Source organism: Marmota flaviventris, chromosome 6 (genome assembly GCF_047511675.1).
Source record: "Marmota flaviventris isolate mMarFla1 chromosome 6, mMarFla1.hap1, whole genome shotgun sequence".
NCBI lineage: Eukaryota > Metazoa > Chordata > Mammalia > Rodentia > Sciuridae > Marmota > Marmota flaviventris.
The window spans coordinates 17501191-17522017 of NC_092503.1; the positions used below are offsets into that span (position 1 = coordinate 17501191).

The 20827-nt window shown below is 42.0% G+C and overlaps 1 protein-coding gene across 2 annotated transcripts in view; it reads right to left on the minus strand.

Moving 5' to 3' along the window:
* Positions 1-20827, minus strand: part of Sash1 (SAM and SH3 domain containing 1) — a 229767-nt gene that overhangs the window by 63289 nt on the left and 145651 nt on the right. For both annotated transcript variants that reach the window (XM_071612923.1, XM_027939555.2), the window contains exons 5-8: positions 10515-10555; positions 7975-8061; positions 5586-5698; positions 130-231 (exon numbers count right to left, since the gene is read on the minus strand). In XM_071612923.1, coding sequence (XP_071469024.1) covers positions 130-231; positions 5586-5698; positions 7975-8061; positions 10515-10555 — 343 coding nt within the window. The remainder of the gene's footprint in view (positions 1-129; positions 232-5585; positions 5699-7974; positions 8062-10514; positions 10556-20827) is intronic.

Here is a 20827-nt window from a genome sequence, read left to right on the forward strand (position 1 = left end):
AAGAAGAGAGGCCTTTTCTCAGACTCAGGGGAGATCTGGGAGTTAAAGAAAGCACCACCAAGACGGAAACGGCACAGGTCATCCCTGAGCAGCAGAGCAGGTCAAGAGGCTCAGAGACAGCAAACTCACATTGCAGGTGGAGGACCCATCAAATGTCGGGTAGGAGCCATCTGGCCAGTCGGTGGGGTCCAAGGACGCTGACTGCCGGTGCTGAGCCTCGTACTCCCTGAGCTGCAGAAAAAAGAAATGGAAGATTGAAATGGAAATCATGGCTGAATGCAGGCTGTGACACAGCAGGCAGCAAGATCCCTTTGGGGACCTTCTGCATGCCAGTGTTGGTGACCAAGTGCCAGTCCAAGACAAGTCTTCCAGAATCAGAGGAAGATGAACACCCTGCCCGGCGGGTTTCATCTAAATCAAACAAACGACGCAAGGGATTCTTTGTATCCTGACTTCCACAGAGAACCTTGATTTCCCCTCCAACATCCAAACACATCTTTCAAATTAAGTTTGAAAACAGAAACTGCCACACGCCTGTGAAACACCTCCAACATGTGTAAGTCAAAGCACTCCCTTTTCAGGAGACAATGGGCGAGGCTGCAGACATCTCAGGGACATGGGGTGCTCAAACTGACTGACTTAAAATTCACTTGCATTTCTTGTTCAAGAGAGCAACTGACTAGTTCAATGTTGCTACCTAACAAATGTTATGGAGTTTACTGAGGCCCTTGAGGATGGGGAGGAAAATGACCAGACAACTGGAATATCTTCAGAGATATTTAAAGCTTCTGTTTACAAACTAAGTTTCTGGTTTTTGAAACACAGAAAGATAAGTGTCAGGTGTGGTGGTGCACACCTGTAATCCTAGGGGCTTGGGAGGCTGAGGCAGGAGGTTTGCAAGTTCAAAGCCAGCCCCAGCAACTTAGTGAGGCCCTAAGCAACTTAGTGAGACCCTGACTCTAAAACAAAATACAAAAAAGGGCTGGGGATGTAGCTCACGGGTTAAGTGCTCCTGGGTTCAATCCCCAGTACCAAAAAACAAAACAAAACAAAACAAAAAAAAAAAAAAACCACACAGAGACAAGTGAAACACTTTAGGAAAAGGAGAAAATTTGACAGCAAAATCAGATGAAGGATCTTTGAGAATGGCCTATGTGAGAAGTTCTAGGTATGTTTTCATAAAACAGAAACTGAACTCTGCTACTTAGCACAATTAAATTGTCACTGCATTAATATTCTATTATAAAGCCATTTTTAGACATGAATTTAAGACATTGATCAAATCGCATTCCATGAACCAAGCAAATTAAAAACAGAAATAGCCTGATCGGAAACCCATGTGATAGTGACAGGGCACATCCCAACCTCTAGAGCTATGGGACGTGGCAAAGCCACCACACTGACCCTCCTTCCTCTAGGAGAAGGCAACTTTTCCAAATGTTATTTTCCCTCAGAAATTCTCTCCTGGACATCTATGGGAGGAGTCAGGCATTACTGATTATTGGGCAAGAGGCTGGACACAGATACTAAGTGCCAGCTGGGAAGCTGGGAGCCCAGGGCAGTTACTGAACCCCTCTGAGTTCCCCCACCATGCTAGAATGTTCTTCTCATGTGGATATATCGTTTTTGAGATGCTACATTCTCCCTGAATACTGGAGAAGAGCTGCCAGTTGGTAAATGGGATCATTATGGGATTATCAGGTTTTCTTTTCATTTTCTTGCTACACCTTAGCCTCAACTTACCAGGAGCAGCTAAATAAGTTTCATTTGTAATGAAAAAAGATACAGATTCCTAACTGGCAATCATCAATTGTTGTTGTTTTTTTTTTTTTTTTTAAATCTAAGGACTTTATTTTGTACTTTTACACAAATTTAGCTTTGAGGAATCAAAACACATGCTTATCAGATGGATAAATGTATAATGTTTAGGACTCAGATCACATTACACAAGTAGTCTTTAGTATCAGGATGTCTATTTTTAAGGAAAAAACAACCATACATCACCGCCATAGGTCACATTCACTCTCCTTTAGACTGATTTCCAGTTACATTTTCAAAAAATGTATTTTTCTATAGCATAGCTCCATTGTTGCTGAGTATCATTATGCCAAAACAATTCACAGTATTCTTTTTTATTCAAGGCTTTAAATGTAAGTTTATTCCCTACTCTCCTGTATTCATACCTCTACACACACACACACACACACACACACACCCAGGTAAATCAATAACCTATAACTTCCAAGAATCTCACTGGGCTTCCTCTGCTTTGCACAGCCAGTAAAAGATCTGAATACCCTGAACTTACTTGCCAAGAAACACGTATGCCCTTGAGATTAGTACCTGGAAACTGTATTATTTAGAACCTGCCAATTACACTGAGCCCCCTAAACTTTTTTTAAAACTAGTGAGCTTGACTTCTTTAAAACACATATAGTAAATATTCATCACAAAACTATAAAAATGTTTAAAATGCCATTAGATTGGATGGAACTGTACAGTTAATAAAATATAAAAATCATAAATTAAGTTGGCTATCTTTATAAATTAGGCATTGAAAAAGAGTGCAATGAGTGTAATTTAGTGAACATTCTCTTCAAATGCTTTTGTGGCTTACCATGTTGTTTCATATATTAGTACCTTGTAGTCTTTTTCACCTCGATCTTCATTTGTATTGGGTAACTGGGTTTCCAGGGGTGTGAATGGCGGCTGTATAATTTAGAGTGGGAAAACAAGCCATCCGTGAGATCAAATTCATACAAATGAAGCCTGGTGGACCCAACTGTCTCAATTTGTACACAGGCAAAAAACTGTCCCGATACAATGACATCCAGCTCCAGTGGCGCATAGGAAACTCCTCTGGTGATGGATGTTGTGTCATTATCAATCAGGGTTCACACCCAGAAGTTCTACCCATGAGTCTTTGCAACTTTGATTGATAGTGGAAGGCATAGCCCACCTGACATCCTGGAACAATGATACACCCTGACAGAGCCTGAGGAGTTTGGGCCATTCTCATCATGGTCATTATAGGAGGTCTATCTTAGCTTTTCCTGTATACAGTGATCAAGTAAATTTATATCCTCAAGCTGGCCACAAGCTGAAGGATGCAGGTCCTCTCTGCTTACTGTTTTCTGTTCCTGATCGCATTTACTTGAAGTGTTTTGTCTCTAGCTAAAATGAATCCCATCAAGGTCCCTGTAATAGAGATGCATGCTGCCCCGAGAAGAGCAATCAAAAAAGCATTCCTGCCACTTCATCATCTGTCAGAGGGCACCCAGCCCTGTATGGAGAAGCTAGTAAAGTATGAAGAATGCAACTGTTTCTGTTTCCTGACTATCTGCTTTTCTGGATTGCCTCATAGCAATATTCTTAAAGTCTTGATGAGCACGGAGGCTGCATTTGAAACTAGGCAAAGATGCCCACCTGGCAGCAGATGCATGACTGAAAGCTACAAGCAAACCTGCACACAAGGCCACTTTCTCATTCAGTTCACCTCTGATGTAAACAAGGCTAGCTGCTAAAATTACAAGCTCAGAAAGCTTGAAGCAATTTTTTTTTCCACTTCTTCCCCAAGTTTGAAAGTATTCCTTGGTTTCTTTGTCAAATAGTGAAATATGCTATATAAGTTGGATGAGAGTAAGGTCACTTTTTAACATTTTTCCCTTGCTCCATGAAAACTGGATTAGATACATCACATGCAACTTCCTTCTCAAACACAGGTGCTGTGGGATGTCTGTGGACATCTTCTGCATTCTGACCTTCAGTTTTACTATTAAGAAGCAGTGTGGGGCAACACTACTCAGAGGACAGGTAAACATCGTATCTGTGAAACTAAATACAGATTCACTCTTCCCATATCTGTTTTCTAGAGATTCAGTTAGTTTTTTTCCAAATGCTATGAAATGACCAAGGAATGGAACAGGGCGAGGGGCAGGGATTGTCTCTGCCAGCAGCTGTGCCACATGGTCAAGGGCATAGAAAGGAGACAGACCAGGCTGAGCAAGAAGGTGCAGGAGATGAGCAATGTGGGCAGGATGTTGACACCTGTTAGCTGCTCCATCACCAGTCCCAGCAACAACCTGCTTATCTGCAGTAAGCCCAGCCAACATCATCCCTGCTTTTGCCACTGCTTTAATCTGCTGGGGACTCTGGAGGCCAAGGTCTCTGGCACTTTTCCAAATCAGAGTTGGAGAAATGTCAGCGGATGGGTGTCCCAAGGCAGCCCTATCCTCAAATCACCTACTAGATCCAGTCCCACTCTCCACTCACAGAAGTGCTTTTTCTTGCAGCATTGTTTAGCAACACATGCTCTTGAGGCTCAGAGTCAGGTATTCTAAGCTAAGCTGAGGATGCTTATCAAGGTTTCAGACCTTTAAGATTCCATTTAATGGTTGCTTTGGTTTGAATGTATTTCCCCCTCCAAAATTCATGTCGAAATTTGGCTGTCCCTGTGGAGGTGTTAAGAGGTGGGAGTTGGAATTTGGGAGATAGTAGGGCCATGAAAGCTCTGCCCTAATGGGTGGGATCAATAAAAGAGTAAGTTCAGCCTCCTTTCCCTTCTTGGCCCTTCCACCTTCTGCCATGGGAGCATCCAGTCTTCCTCCCCTCCAGAGGACACTGCGTGCAAGGTGCCATCTTGGATGAGGAGCATGGCCTCCACAACACAAATCTACCTGGACTTCCCAGCCTCCAGAACGGGGAGCCAATAAGTTCAAGTTCATGTTCTTTTTACATTATGCAGTCTGTGGCATTCTACTATAGCAACACAAAATGGACTAACACAAAGGTAGAATTACAACTCATTCAATGGTTCCATAGTGACTTGGAAGCTTCTGTTAGTTTCTAACCCTACCTACTTATGACGAGTCAGCACAGTAAAAAACCAACCATTCAAAAACCAGTCAGCTCATCAGTCAACAACAAAATAGGAAACATCTCAATAAATTACTGCCTCATTTCCATAAATACTACTTCCGTATCCTAAAGGCTAATTGGCTTCTAATTTAACTCAGGGACAGGGGAAAGACACAATAAACTGCAGATAATATTATTTTAGGTGTAAAAGTAAGCAAAATTTTAAGGCATTCCCGAAACATAATTTTGATCTCTTAGAACTGACGTTTATGATGTTTATAATACATTTAATTTTTGTTTAAAATTTTATTCTTAACCATTAATTACATTCTTATCAGTTTTTTCCAACAGAATTCAGAGGGTCATTCCCTCACTGAAGTGGTCCACAGATGAAAGATACCTGCCATTCATTCATTCATTCATGTATTTACTGGATGACGTTTTACGTTGTAAGGTGGAATGCTTGTGTCAAATGAATAGAATGGAATCAATATTTCATCTGACAGTGCAGGTAAGTGATGGCCATCAAAATATCAGCAAAATATTACTTCAGGGGCTGAAGGTGTGGCTTAGTGTAGAGTATCTGCCTTGCATGTGCAAGGCCCTGGGTCCAATTCCCAGCACTGTGACCCCCACCACCTTTACTTTAGATATTAAATTCTAGACCCTTCGATGCCCCCAAACATTTTAAATGTAAGGAGCTGTGAGCCCAAGACCTGCTCTCTTACCCTGGCGAGGGCTTCTTCGATGGTGATCATCTTTTCTTTGACCATCATCATCAGCTGAATCCGCTCCTCGTCACTCATCGTTATCTCACTGGCCACATAACCAACATCTTCTCCTGGAGATTAAAGACAAAAAACATCAGAAGTAAAACCCAAAGAGGAAATGGGGCCCGTCATCATCTTGGACAAAGGCAGGCTGCTTCTGACTGACACTGCGTGCACTGTCCATTACGGCTGGAGCAACACAAAGCAGAAACCTTTTGCTTTTCGGGACGCCAATGAGCGTGGCTACTTGCAAAAAGTGTTCCGAGAATATGTGGATGCTACAATAGGTACAAGTCTTTCAAAATGACCAGCACTTTTGGAAAGGAGCATCTGGTTTTGGAAGAAAGCTGACAAGGAGCTCCTTGTGACAGGTGGGGCAGAGATCTAATTCAAACACCCAACTGGATCTGCTCCATGCTCCAGGTCTCCTCTGGCCAAGGGCTCTCAGAGTCCTTCCATTTGAAGTACAAATGAGAAGAACACACATTTGCGAGAAATGGGCGTGAACCCTCTGCCATGGCAGAAAAAGGTAAAGCCACAGAGCTGAACCCTGCAGCCTGCTCCATCCCTACATTCCTGATAAGTCACGTGGCTGTAGGTCCTCACAGGATAAGCATGGATAATAAAATCACAGATAATAAAATCACACGCTGAGCTCAATGAGGAAAGGTGCTATGGGCATTTGTATCTGGAAGTATTATTGTCATAATAATTATCCAAACTATGAGGAAAGGTCAGCTTCCAACTTAAGACCACTGAAGAGGAAAAGAATCCCCATTAGGATCCTTTGAAAGCCCTTTTCCTGCAAAGCAAACAGACTGCATCACCCCTAATATATTTGAGGCAGCTGTGCCTTGGTCAGCATGTGTGAAAGGAGGTCGGTGACAGTGGGCTGCCCGCAGGGGAGAGCTGACATCCAGCCCCTCATCTTTCCCCTTTGCCCTGTCTTCCTCACACACACCTGAAATCACAGCATCTCAGCTGTGGCTTAGCTGCCCTTGGTGTACGGGAATAGAACCAGAGAATCTAGCTGCAGACTCCTAGGAACCCATTACAGGCAGAGCCTATCTTGGAATTTATGTCCCCTGTGTTTCCCTGTCTCATTTCTATTTTGTAATCAATCAATCAATCAATCAATTAATTCAGAAGTGCCCCTGAAGTTTCCATTGCCAGGCGAGGAGAGACTCCTGCCAGGTTAGTGCATTTCACTATCCCCAATGCCTCTGAGAACACAGCAGTGTTGGGGTGTGGGGTGGGTTTTTAATAAACCCTGGGAACTGGTAAGATGCTGGCTTCTTTCTGCCTCCGCTCCCTCTCTCCCCACCTCTCTTTCTCCAGAGCTTTCTTTCTAAATGAGACTTCATTGGAATACCAGGTTCATTTTCAATCACAAATGATCCCGGGTTTGTATCCAAGGGAAAAACTGGGGGTGTCTCAGAGGAACGTCTCTAAGTAGAACAACTTAGAAAAGTAACCGCACTTGAGTCCTGCCCAGGAAGCCAGGTGTGCAGCGGGGGTGCCTGATGTCCAGGTCCCCTTTTCTCATTTCTGTGCAGGAGTAACTGGAGAAGCATGCTGAACAGGGTCAGACATGGACATATGATTTTGTCAAGAAAGACCACTAGGGTCATTGGAGAGGAATAAAAAATGTTCCCTTATTGATCACCATATTTAGTCAGACTGGAATCTGGAAGTGGATTTGTTCTGGTTTTCTCTGTGAAGACTGGGGGAACATAAATTACACCACCAGGCCTCAAAAGGATGACATATTTACTTTCCATCTAAACAACAACAAAAGACAGACCCAGAGTAGGGCAGAACCGCCTTCACAAAGCAGCCTGGGCAAATTCCCATGATGTCAGACCATTAGAGAGTTTCTAGGGGCAACAACCCCATAACTGGCCCTGCCACGGAACAGCGTCAAAAGTTCAGGAGGATGCAAAGGCTCTGAGTGGGGGGCGTGGACAGGAGGGTCCAAAACTAACAAACAGGGGGACTCTCTCGACTCTTTGAGGTTAGCTCTCCGAGAGTAAAGATATTTCTGAGTTCGGTGTTACTGAGAGCACTAACAATTTGGTCTTTGCTCCCAGCTCTGTAAAAGGAGCAGACTGCTCACTAACCACTCCTGTTTCATTTTCTGAGTTAAAAAAAAAAAAAATGACCCAGATGAAGGAAGTTAACAATAAGAATGTTAATCTTAAAGTTAACAATCGGAATGTCCGAAAAGCTGACCATTTTACAGGCTCATGCAATGCGTTATTTGAACTTTCAACGCCCATTTAGATTAGTACACAGGCTTGGTTTGGGAGCTAAAAGGACCTACTGTCCGCCAGCTGCATTACAGTACCTTTTGAAGTCTGTCTCATTATTCCTTTCTGGTTCTTTCGGAAGTTCTGCCAGAAATACTTATTCTTCTTCTTCCAATCTCCTTTTCCTTTAAAACAAGAAAAATGGAAGAAAAGGCACAGTAATAAATTCATTGATAGCAGAAGTAGCCTCTTCCTTGTCATTTCAAAGCTTCCAAAAAAAGAGTTTTTTTCTTTCAGTTTGTGAATGACTGGGAAATGCTTATAAAGTTGTTTAAAAGAAATGCAAATTTCCTAGTAGCAAGAAATAGGGTAGGGTGAAGATGAGAAATAAAGAAACATCAAAAGGGCGGCAAAATGTGCATTCTTGTACCCACTTTGATGTTTGTTTAACTAGTCTGCCTCATTCTGCCTTGTCTGTGGTTCCTTCGGTCTTAGCCACAATTATTTCCACTATACCACAAATAGGACACTCTAAGAAGTTGACTTTCTGTTGTTGTTATTTCTGTCGTTGATCTACACTTGTTTAACTTCTGTTATTCCAGATCGAATGAAGAGAACCGAATAGAATGGTTGCTAGTCCTGGGCTCAAGGGTCACTAGAGCTGGTTCTGGGGGCTTCAGTGTGGCTGTGCAGGGGCGGGGGAGGGGGACTCACAGACACCGACCCACACTGTTTCTCTATGGTGTGTAGTTTGTCTGCGTCTAGCTATGGCATGGGTGGGGCATGATTCCCACCTCTCTGGCATTCAGGCCACTTGGCAACCTACCTACAGATTAGCCAGGGCACAGTGACAAGAAAAACACATTGCAATCCTGCTGTGACACCTCCCAGCTGGTCTCCCTCTAAATTCCCACCCTTCCCAGACTATTTTGGGTGACTTATAAGTGAAAACAAATTCCTTGCCACAGATAGACACTTTTAATACTTGGTAGGGTCCTGATCATCAATCCTATGAAACACTTTTTAAAAGTAAAGGGAAGCTGGGGGCAGAGGTGCCTGCCTATAATCCCAGAAACTTGGGAGGCTGAGGCAGGTGGATTACAAGTTCAAGACCAGCCTCAGCAACTATGTCAGGCCCTAAGCAACTCAGCAAGACCCGGTCTCAAAATAAACAATAAAAAGAGCTGAGGAGGAGGTTCAGTGGTTAGGCGTCCCTGGGTTCAATCCCTGGTATTAAAAAATAAAACAAAAAAACAAGGAAATAAGATGAATAGGTAGAGCGGTCCTATATTCTATAAAAATAAGAGGCAGTGGCAGCAGTGATATCTGACATTGTGCTGATGTGGCAAACTCGGGAGCATCAGCTCCGTCACCGTTTGGTGCCTGTCTGGTTGCTCTGTGGCCACTGGAAAAAGGACAAAGTGGTGGGTTTGCACAGTCTAGACTGGTGGTTCCCAGCAAAGCGATGCTTGGAGCAAACGTGTGGGAAACTCGTCCATGGTGCTCCCAGGCTTGCAGGGTGTCATTTTTCAAGACAGGGGCCCTCATTTAAGTTCGGACAACCCCAGAGCCATGGGAATGAAACCGGAGTCCTTCAGCCCTAGATGGCCTCTGCATGCAGACCTTAAAGGCACGTTTCAGGGTCCCTGCTGCCCTTGGGCAACACACTAAAGCAAGTGTAGCAACGAAGGGTTAAAGCAGAGTGACTGTCACTTATTCAAGCCTTTCTCAGGCAACTTGAGAATATAATGCATTTCTTTGAGCTATATTCCCCACTTCTTCTATTCTCATGTTTCTGAAATAGAGATACATCTCCAAAAAAAAAAAAAAGAATATTAGTTTATGTTTATTCAGCAATTGCTATATCCGGGCACTTTGCAATCTAATGAGTGCATCTTGTTTAAGACTCTCTTACAGGATGCATCATGTTATCATTCCCATTGAGGAGAAAACTGAGGCCTGGGAGGTGGGGGTTACAAGGCCTAGTTGACAAGAGTTGTGACTCAAATCCAGCAGCACGATTTGAGCACTTAGGTCACTCTTAGCCACCTACCCTCCAGCCCTGACAAAAATCAAAAGTGGGTTTTATAATTTAGAATATATAAAATACCTAATGCCTTAAATGCATACTTCTGGGTCCAAAAATTATAAATTGAAGAATTTACCCTAAAGACATTATCAAGGATAGAGATTCAAGGAATTTTATAGCAGCATCATTTGTCTGTGTCAGAGAAAAAAGCGGAAACAACTTAAATGTCCAGCAAAGAAGAGAATGGTTATTTAACTATGACATATCCAATACCATGCAGACTTATAACTTTTACTGCAAAGACTATTCAATGGGGGGTGCTCATAACTTTCAGTTTTTCAAATTCTAAACCAGTATTCAAATATGATCCCACTTGTTTAAAAAAAAAACAACTCTACACAATGGAAGAAGGTGGGGAGGGAAAGAGGGAGAGGGAGAAGAGGAGAAGAGAAGAGACAGAGGAAGAAAAAGGTTGTCTATCAAAATCTTAACTGTTTACTTTTGGGTAGAAGGATTCTTTGTGGTTTCTATAGTTTCACAAGTCTTTATTTTCTATAAAATATGAAAATAAAATAATTAAATATTTAAACCAAGAAAAATGGTACTGACCTACAGAGCCGTCTTCTGAGTTTGATTTATGAAGAGGGTGCCTGAAAGAGAAAGACAAATCAGATTACCAAGGAGCACTGCTTTGAGAAGCAAACTGAGGACCCTCCTAGCTAGTGGAACCCAGCACCCACATCACCCAACACAGCCAGGAACACTTGTGTGGTTTAAGTATGAGGTAGTCCCCAAAAGCTCCTGGGTCAGACAATGCAAGAAGGTTTAGAGGTGAAATGTCTGGGCTCTGAAAGCCTTAACCCAATCAGTGAATGAATCCCTTGATAGGGATTAACTGGGTGGTAACAGAAGGTAGGTAGAGTGTGGCTAGAGGGGGTGGGTTCTGGGGGCCTATCTTTGGGGTATGTATTTTATATATGGCAAGTGGAGTTTCTCTCTCTCTCTCTCTCTGCTTCTTGGTGGCTATATTCCCAGCTGCTTTCTTCTGCCACACTATTCCACCATGATGTTTGACTCACCTTGAGCCCCAAAGAATGGATTTGGTTATCTAAGGACTGAGACCTCTGAAACTGTGAATATTTCCTTCTCTAATTGTCTCATCAGGTCTTTTGATCACAGCAGTGAAAGAGCTGACTAAAACCACATTCTGAAAGGATCTTTACCACTCGCCTTTCCCACCCATCTGCTGGATTCCTAGGAACAGATTCCAGTACCATTTGCCATCATTTATTAAAGACTCACTCCAGAACAAGGCCTAGAGTAAATGAAGAGGACAGACCCCACTAGAAGATCAATGAAGTCTCCTCCAATGCTGCGAACTATTAACTACAAGTCATGTCACTGCCACTGGGACTTCTCTTGGGCCCGTGGAAAAGAAAAAAGCACATAATCATGAAACTGTCAACTCAGCACCACATGGGCCGCCTGGTCCATCAGGTGAGTGAAGTGGAAGGAAAGCTACGGGGTGGGGTGGGAGGAGGGTGAGGAGATCATCAATGGGAGACGGATGCCAGACAGAGGAGGCAGCCAGCACAGAGCTCCTCCAGTCGGTGGCTGCCAACTGGCAACTGCAATATCCATCTTGCCAGATCTTCCAAGTTCAAAAGACAAGCCAGAAACCTGCATTTTTAGATGAGAGAGCCACATTTTTAAGTGATAACAAATACTTCAATGTTTCTAGAAAATGGGGTCCAATTAAGCAACACATGTCTGGGCACCAGATTTGGCCCCATGCGCTATCCTACAGCCTGACTGCCAGTTTGTGACGGCTGACATGGGTGAACCCAAATGACCCGAAAAGCACACACAACCTAACACCAGTGGAGTAAGCATTTCTCTAGAAAATACTTAAATACCAATTTTAAGCAGGAAGGCAGGAAAGCAAAGAAAGTTAAGATTAATTGTCTCAAAAAGCGAAGAGTAGAAATTGGAGCAGAATCTTTCATTTGGTGAGTCCAAAGGCCCAAGAGCAAGTTCAGAGTCCATGGGTTTGATGAGAAGAAAATTTTGAAAGAAAGAAGAAGTTTAGCACTCAAGGGACTCACACCTGAATCTGCACTGAAAGTTCACTGCCAGAAAGGAACATGAAGTGGTGTCTAACAAAACAGTGTAGTTAGAGTGCAAAGGCTTCATTCAGAAGATGAGTCTGGAAACCTGTTAAACTGAGAAAATTAGAGGAAGAGAAGCAGAACATCCAGATTACCTCTCAGGGACCTGCCTCTCAGGTATAAGGAGTGTAAGGTGACCACAGAAGGGGAGAGGAGCTTTTCTTGTTCAGGGCCACCTGCAATGCTCCACCATTTCTAATGCAGCCCACTATGCAGGCTGATGGCTGGGGGTGTAAGTCTGCAAACATCACCCTGCTCCAGTCTGCGAGAACATAAATGTTCTTGACCAGCACAAAAATCTGAAGATGTCTACCGTGAACTAGATGAGAGTAGGAGCTGAGAAGGGACAGGGGAGAAGCATCTGCAGGGGAGAAGCACTACTCTTCTTCTAATTTTCTCAGTGCTTCACTTACAAGAGTAAGTCTGAATTCTAGCTATTTCCCCTTATTACCATGCAGCCAACACAGAAAATATAATGGAAACCTACTTTGTTGTCAAATTGTGCCAAAATGTAGCTCATAAAGTCTACTTTTGTTCCTTCTATCCTGGCAAAAATGAAATGCCATAAACATACAGAGACTTTTAAGAGGTTGCCATTTCAAATTTTAAATCATTCAGCCAAAATGGATTGAATGATATCACAAGTAAGGTGCATGGGTGCCTATGAAGAAATGGACTCCCAAGCTAGGGAGGGGGGTGGACATGAACAAAGATGCACATGAAGGAAGAGAAGAAGGGGAAGTAGGAGGGGGGACAAGGAGGGAAAAGAGGGGAAGAGGGAGGAGGAGGAGGATGCCCCATGTTCAAGGTACGAAAGACAGCTAAGACTAAGAAGGCCAATTGGTTGGGGACTAAGGAAAGAAATTTCAAAGAAAAATGTTTAAACTGTTTGGACTCATATGTCAAAAAAATTAAAAATTACTCTAGCATTTTGAAACATGGTCACATGTATCAGTCCTCCTTTTTTCAATGGGCCATAATCTATCAGTCAGTTTAAATGACCACTTAAAACAAAGGATGCCAAACATCTATATTTATGCTTATTCTGAGGACTAGGAAAGTACTGACCTAATTGATAAGGACCAAGTATATCAAATTCCCCAGATCTAGATAAAACTAGCTAACTATGTAATACATTAGAAATATGTACAAACTTCTTTTTTTTTTTTTTTGATACAAACCTTTTCATGGGAAAATAGTCTACAGAGACACTACTTTCCTTAAGCCCTTTGCTGATTTAGAATAATAAATCTTATCAAGTTGTCAGAAACTTTCCCAGTCACTTAATGTAAATCCCAATTTGACAGAAAACTCTGGTTTCTAGAAGTTAAGGAAGTGACTCATGGAGACTGGGGATGTGGCTCAGCGGCAGAACACTTGCCTGGCATGCATGAGGCCCTGGGTTTGATCCCCAGCCCCAGAAAGAAAAGGAAAGAAGGAAAGAGGCTGAGTGTGGTGGTGCACATCTATAATCCCAGCAGCTTGAGGGTCGAGGCAGAAGAATTGTGAGTTCAAAGCCTGCCTCAGCAATTTAGCAAGGCCCTAAGCAACCAGTGAACACCTGTCTCTAACTAAAATACAAAAAGGACTGAGGATGTGGCTCAGTGGTTAAGCGCCTCTGGATTCAATCACTGGTACCGAAAAGAAAATAGAAAAAACAAAACAACCCCCCCCCCACCGGGCCCAGGACATGACCCAAGGTCCATGGTACTTGGCAGTCACCAGGAATTGTGTCAAGGAAACCTACTGCAGTCCTATTGTAGAAACCTATCCAGTCCTTTTTCTGAATAAAATGTATTTAAAATTATCTCAATTCTTTGCTTAAAAAAATAAAATGTTCATCTCTGTTTTTCCAACCCATTTTTCACTATTTCTGCCAGACACCATAAAATATGTTAAAACTTATGCTTCGGGGCTGGGGATGTGGCTCAAGCAGTAGCACGCTCGCCTGGCATGCGCACGGCGCTGGGTTCGATCCTCAGCACCACATACAAATAAAGATGTTGTGTCAGCCAAAAACTAAAAAATAAATATTAAAAGATTCTCTCTCTCTTTCTTAAAAAAAAAAACAAAACACAAAAACTTATGCTGCAAAAAGCTCTCACTACTATACAGCTATAACAAAATACAACAGTATCTTTCTCTCTAAAATGCTGATTTACAATGTTTTATTATTTTTATTTACTTTCTTTAAATTATGATGCATTTTGAATAATTTTATCTTCAGGTTTGGTCTTGTCCACATCGCTTGCGTTTCCCAAGAATACCAGCAGATGGCACTGTAGTGTCTTTATTAGTGTTTCAGTTGGTGAGTGGAATTTTGTTTTTAAAATTTCACAACTTCCACAACCTACATACTGGTCAGAGAATAACAAGCTAATGTTTCCTAAGTGTGAAGCTCCTCAACTCATCCATTTTCAAAGGAGAAAAATGACACTGTATGAATTTTTACACAGTAAATTCTAACTGTAAACAGAAGCTGGCAGAGAAGGGATCCAAAATGCCAGCTCCTTTCTCCTTGACACTGATTATAAAATTCATCCAGCAGGAGCCAAAATCAATGATGTAACCAAGGTTTCAAACTTGGGTGATGGCAGGTAGAAGAAGTCGTTTACTGATTTCCCAGTGGAAGAAATTAATGCTTAGATGTCAGCTCCAAAGAGGCCTCCTGGCAGAACATCCTTCTTCCAGTCAGATGCTGAGCCTCAGCATAGCAGGCACTGGAGGATGGTTTGTGGGCTTTTTGGATCAATCCCTTTCATTGTTAATGGAGTGAAAAGGATGAGAACTTCAGTAGGGTTTCAATAACCAGGAAACAATAATTAACATTCTGTTGCACTTTGAAAACCTATGTAAGTATTTGACAATCATTAAGTATTGCATTTAAAGTCTCAGAACTGAGCCTTTAGCAAATCCCTTCTCACCAGTAACTACTATTAGAACCCCAAACTGCTGAAGTGTGACTATTTTTTGTAAAGACATCTCAATTACTTGAGATGTTTCTGAAGGCAAAATTCACTTAAGAAAATTCCTTAATTAAGGAATTGTTAATTAGATCAAAAAATCAACTGAAAGGCCAGCATCCTCAGAACTTCTGTGATGGTTTGGATTTGAGGTATCCTCCAAAAAGCTCCTGTAACAATGCAGGAATGTTCTGAAGTGAAATGACGAGATTATGAAAGCTGTAATGTCATCAATGGATTAATCCATTTGACAGATCCAACTGGATTACTAAGTGGTAACTGTAGGCAGGTGGGGCGTGGCTGGAGGAACTAGGTCACTGGGGGTGTGCCCTCGGAGATTATACGTCTTGTCCTGACTCCTCTCTCTGCTTCCTGGCCACCATGAGTGAAGCAGATTTCCTCCACCACATCTCACATCCGATGACCCAGAGCAGTGGAGTCTGCTGATCATAAAACAGTGGGCTCAGAATAAAAGTTTTCCTCCTCTGAATTGTTCTTGTCAGGTATTTTAGTCACAGTGATGAAGAAAAGACCAACATATCACTTCAATCTTTAACAGTTTCTTTATCAGATTGCTTTGTTCAGTCATTTTCATGATTTCATCCAATAAAGATTAATTCACCTCCCAGTGTGTGTGGGCATCCTCTGAAGCACTGAGCACATAGCAGTAAACAAGATAGGTAAGAGTGGTGCCCTGGAGCCTGGATGAGAGACAGGAGGAGGACTGCAGAGTCAAGGAGTGGGGAGAAGAATGGGTGGGATGGACAAAGAAGTCCTCCCTGAAGAGGTGGCTGTTGAGCAGAGGCCCAGGGGATGGAGTGGCCTGGGGAAGGCCGGTGGGTAACCGCAGGAGAGGAAACCAAGAGGTCTGCTCTGGACATGTGAAGTTAGAGTGCTTGGTAAACCTCCCTGTGGAGATACGAAAGGAATAATGGGCTGAGAGTCTAGAGCTGGAGGTAAGAAACTGGAAGCCACTCAAATATTTAAAGTGATGAAGCCAACTGAAGAGAAGCATGATGGAAACCAAGTCTGGGGCAGCCCAGCTCTTAGGAGTCTGAAAGAGAAGGCCAGGCCAGGTAAGGAGACCTGGGGAGAGTGGCCCACGAGGAGAGGGAAGATCAGGAGTGTGCTTTCCCCTTCTCTGGATGGAATAATCTTCAACTTGATTTTACAAAAAGTTCTATTGCTGTCCTAAACTCACCATGCAGGCTCCACCCAGGTTGCTGGTTTCTTTTCTACTGATTTCTGTTGCTTTAGAGCAGAGATCCTCATAAAACCAGAGAGAGGAACAATCACAGGTCAAACGAAATTCTTTACACTCATATGAAATGTCATCTCCAAACTCAATGCTGTTATGGATCCTCCAACGACAGAGTGGGATTATCACTGAGTAATGGCCTATCTGGAGTCACAGAGCTGGGTGGGGGCATAATGACCCCCTCTCTTGTCCGTGCCAAGCTCTTTCTCACTCATACAATAGATCTCACATTGCATGCCCTCACACACGCCCCTTTTCTGATTTCTGGGATGGACTGAAAGGGCACACAGTACATATTGGCCCTGCTCTTGTGTCAATTACTAGAAGAATGCTCAGAAGAACTCACTGAGATAAAACATTTTCAACACCAAATCTGAACACGTCTGTGGATTTATTCTAACTAAGCACCTTGAGAATACTTCTCAGGAGTTGGTTGTATTGCTTTTGCATGATCCTCTGGTCTGCCTGTGGAAGGAAAGGAGGAGGCCAAAACAAAAACAAAACAAAAAGAGAACGCTCATTCTTCTTCTTATGTCTATTTAAATAAAAATAGTCTAAAGTGCATCCAGCCAAAGACAGACAACTCTATCTCGTTTTCGCACATGGAGCCTGGCACACCAGAGAGTGCAATGAATGCCCAAGCGGAAAGAAATTTCTAAAACAGACTTCACATTTGGGCTTTGATGGGTTGTTCAAAAACTTTACTCTCTCTCTCTCTCTCTCTCTCTCTCTCTCTCTCTCTCTCTATATATATATATATATATATATATATATATATATAAAAGCAAACTAAATAAATATATAAAATAAGAAAAGCAGTTATAAGCTCATTTCTAAGCAAGGAACATATGTTAAATGTTACTGGAAAACCTAAACTTAAAGGGATTTTTATGATTCCATAATCTTGAGTCTCAGGAAATAAACTTCTCGATTAGTTTATTTCCTGTGAATTTTGAATCAGGGCTCTTGCTATGTCTGGCCCTTTTCCTACACCAGCCCACCTGCCAAGCAGCCCCAAAGCCAGTAGCTCTTCCTCAAGATGTAGGGGACGTTCTCCGTGCTCCCCAATTGTGCACAGGCAAGGGGAGGTGTGAGAAGGTAAAAAGGTGGAGGGGACTGTAAGAAGATAATATTTTCTTTTTTGTGTTCTATGTAAGTATGAGCATGCATATTCATATTTTGCTTATTAAGTGACAAATGATCTTAAGTAAAATATTCCTTAATTTGATATCATCCTTGGATTATTAAAGATGTCTTCATCATTGGGCTGGGGATGTGGCTCAAGCGGTAGCACGCTCGCCTGGCATGCATGCGGCCCGGGTTCGATCCTCAGCACCACATACAAACAAAGATGTTGTGTCCGCCGATAACTAAAAATAAATATTAAAAAATTCTCTCTGTCTCTCTCTCTCTCTCTCTCTCAAAAAAAAAAAAAGATATCTTCATCATATGGTCTGATTTCTTCTACTTTAGAAATAAACATGAAATGAAATTCAGTTAATGCTTTTCTTCCATCTGCCATAAATATTCAAAGGTCACCCTTTCCTTAGCTGCAGGGCTAGGACTCAGGTGATGTAAGAAAGATATGAGGTCCCAGGCCATATGAGGTGTCACTCTCAGGGTCAGGTAGGTACAAGAATAAGTGCTTCCTTCAATTCTGTGCCCTTAGTACCTCTCTTACTTTACCCCAGATCTGGCCTTGCATGGCCAAAAGGAGTTGGGTTTCATGTCCGTGACATAATTCAGTTTGCAAATTCACTGGCTGAGAATGAAAGTAATTCTAGTGCCAAAATCTGGCATATTGTGAGAACTCCATGAATATTTAGTATCAATGAAACACTGGTGACATTTTGTCAACCCGGTCAAAGCACTCTCGAGATATGCAGGCTTTTTCTTTCATTTCACGCTCTATTCCCAGTCAAGGCTTTCTGGCTTTTGCTTACAAGGTCGCCTTCATAAAACATCAACACAGGTGTCTGCAGTCCCAAACCCAAGGGCATGGCCCTGCCCAGCCCAGGCCAAGAGCCCATACACTCTGAAGTCAAGTAGACCTGGGGGAAAGGCCAGTATTGCCATATCTAAGCCTTGGGCCTCTGAATGTGTAGAAGAGATGGCAAAACTGGACCTGCTTACTGGACTGTGCATTGGGGAATGTAAAGAGCCCAACAGTGCCGAGTACTTGGTAAACATCACCTCTCTATAGGACTCCCTCATTTCACAAAGCATTACCACCACACCTCTCCTATCTTACACTCTAACTACTTCCAAACCACTGAGGATTCACCTTTAGAATTTTAACATTAATTTCTCTCAAATAATGTAGATTGCTATGATGATTTTCCTCCCTCTTCTCAAAGTTTTTACCAACAATTCATGCTTTATGTAGCATTACCAAAAAAGAAAAAAAGACACACAATGACTGCACAAGATGTCAATAGGTCTTTATCCAATCTATTTTCAGCATATTATTACTTCCATTTGCTTCTCTCCTTTTGTCTTCCTTAAGCAGTATTTAGTTTAATATAACACAGTATATTTAGTTTAGCACAGTATATGATGATTTCTTTTAATTGATGCTGAGTGGTTTTTCAATACAGACACTTCTTGTGGGGAATGGCTTGGGTCTATCAATTATGTAAAATTAACTGTCCAAAAGAAATGGGAGGTTTTTCAGGAATTGAAAGTGTATATATCCTCTCAAAACTATAATATTACCCCAAAATTCTGGTTTGTAGATGGCTTTTATCATATGGTATGAATTCTTGCATTTGAACAATGCTAAAAAGACACTGAGAAGTTTGAAATAGTCATAAATTTTGGCATTTTAAACTTTTTTATCCTATCCTCATTTAATATCTTTGGTTTAAAATAACTATCAAAACCACATTGGGTCAGCCTACTCCTTACATATAAGTTATGTCAAAAAGGCATCTTGCTGGGGGGGGGGGGGGAAAGGAGGAGAATGGTACTGCCAATTTCGAAGTGCACCTGTCAGGCTGACAACAATCATCTTTGCTCTCCTCACCCCTGCTAATTGTAGTGACATAGGGAAATGCCAGGAAACTAAACATGATCTTGCCTCTGCAAACCCAGTCAGTCCCCTTTTGGTTTGTATTTGGTAGAGATCAATGGCAGCAGACTGGTATCTATACATGAATAATGTCTCAAATGTTGGCACAAGGCCTGCCCCCCGGGAAGTGGCACAGCACAGGTATGGCTCAGAATATGAGTTCTGAAACTCAAAAATCTTAACACCAAAAAAACCCCCCAAGTAACCCAATCAATAAATAGGCCAAGGAACTGGACAGACACTTCTCAGAAGATGATATACAATCAATCAACGAATATATGAAAAAATGTTCAATATTTCCAGCAATTAGAAAAATACAAATCAAAACCACTCTAAGATTTCATCTCACCCCACTCAGAATGGCAATTATTAAGAATAACAACAATAAGTGTTGGCGAGGATGTGGGGGAAAAGGCATGCTCACACATTGCTGGTGGGCCTGCAAATTGGTGCAGCCAATATGGAAAGCAGTATGGAGATTCCTTGGAAAACTGGGAATGGAACCACCATTTGACCCAGGCGGCTATTCCACTCCCCAGCTTATACCCAAAGGACTTAAAATCAGTATACTACTATGAAACATCAATGTTTATAGCAGCACAATTCACAATAACTAAATTGTGGAACCAACCTAGATACCCTGCAGTAGATGAATGGATAAAAAAAAAATGTGGTATATATACCATGGAATATTACTCAGCATTAAAAGAGAATAAAATCTTGGCATTTGCAAGTAAATGGATAGAGTTGAGAATATAATGCTAAGTGAAGTAAGCCAATCCCAAAAAACCAAATGCCGAAATGTTTTCTCTGATATAAGGAGGCTGATTCATAATGGGGATGGGGGGCGGGGCAGCATGGGAGGAATAGACAAACTGTAGATAGGGCAAAGGGAAAGGAGGAGAAAGGAAGGAGCATGGGGGTAGGAAAGACAGTGGAGTGAGATGGACATCATTACCCTAGGTACATGTATGAAGACACGAATGGTGTGACTCTACTTTGTATACAACCACATATATGAAAAATTGTGCTTTATATATGTAATATGAATTGAAACACATTCTGCTGTCATATGTAACAAATTAGAATAAATTAAATTTGAAAAAATTAATTAAATTAAAAAGAATGTGGGTTCTACAGGCCAAATGCTAGTGTTCAAAGCCAGGCCCTACCCCTTACTGATTAGTAACTGTGGGCAAGTTACTTAGGCCCACTGGATCCCAGTTTACTGATATGCAAAATAGAGACAATGTTATCTATGGCACAGTTTTCCAGAGGTTTCTGTGAGTTCTGACTTGCACTGTACTCAGAACATCCTTGCACATGCTAAGCACTAAAAATAAATAAAACAAGATAAAATAAAGTATGTTCTTATTACTGGCCTTTTCTTTCAACCAGCTCTACCAGGAGTCAAACTCTAACTCCTTCTCAAAATGTACTTCAGCTTCTCAGCATGCGAGGGT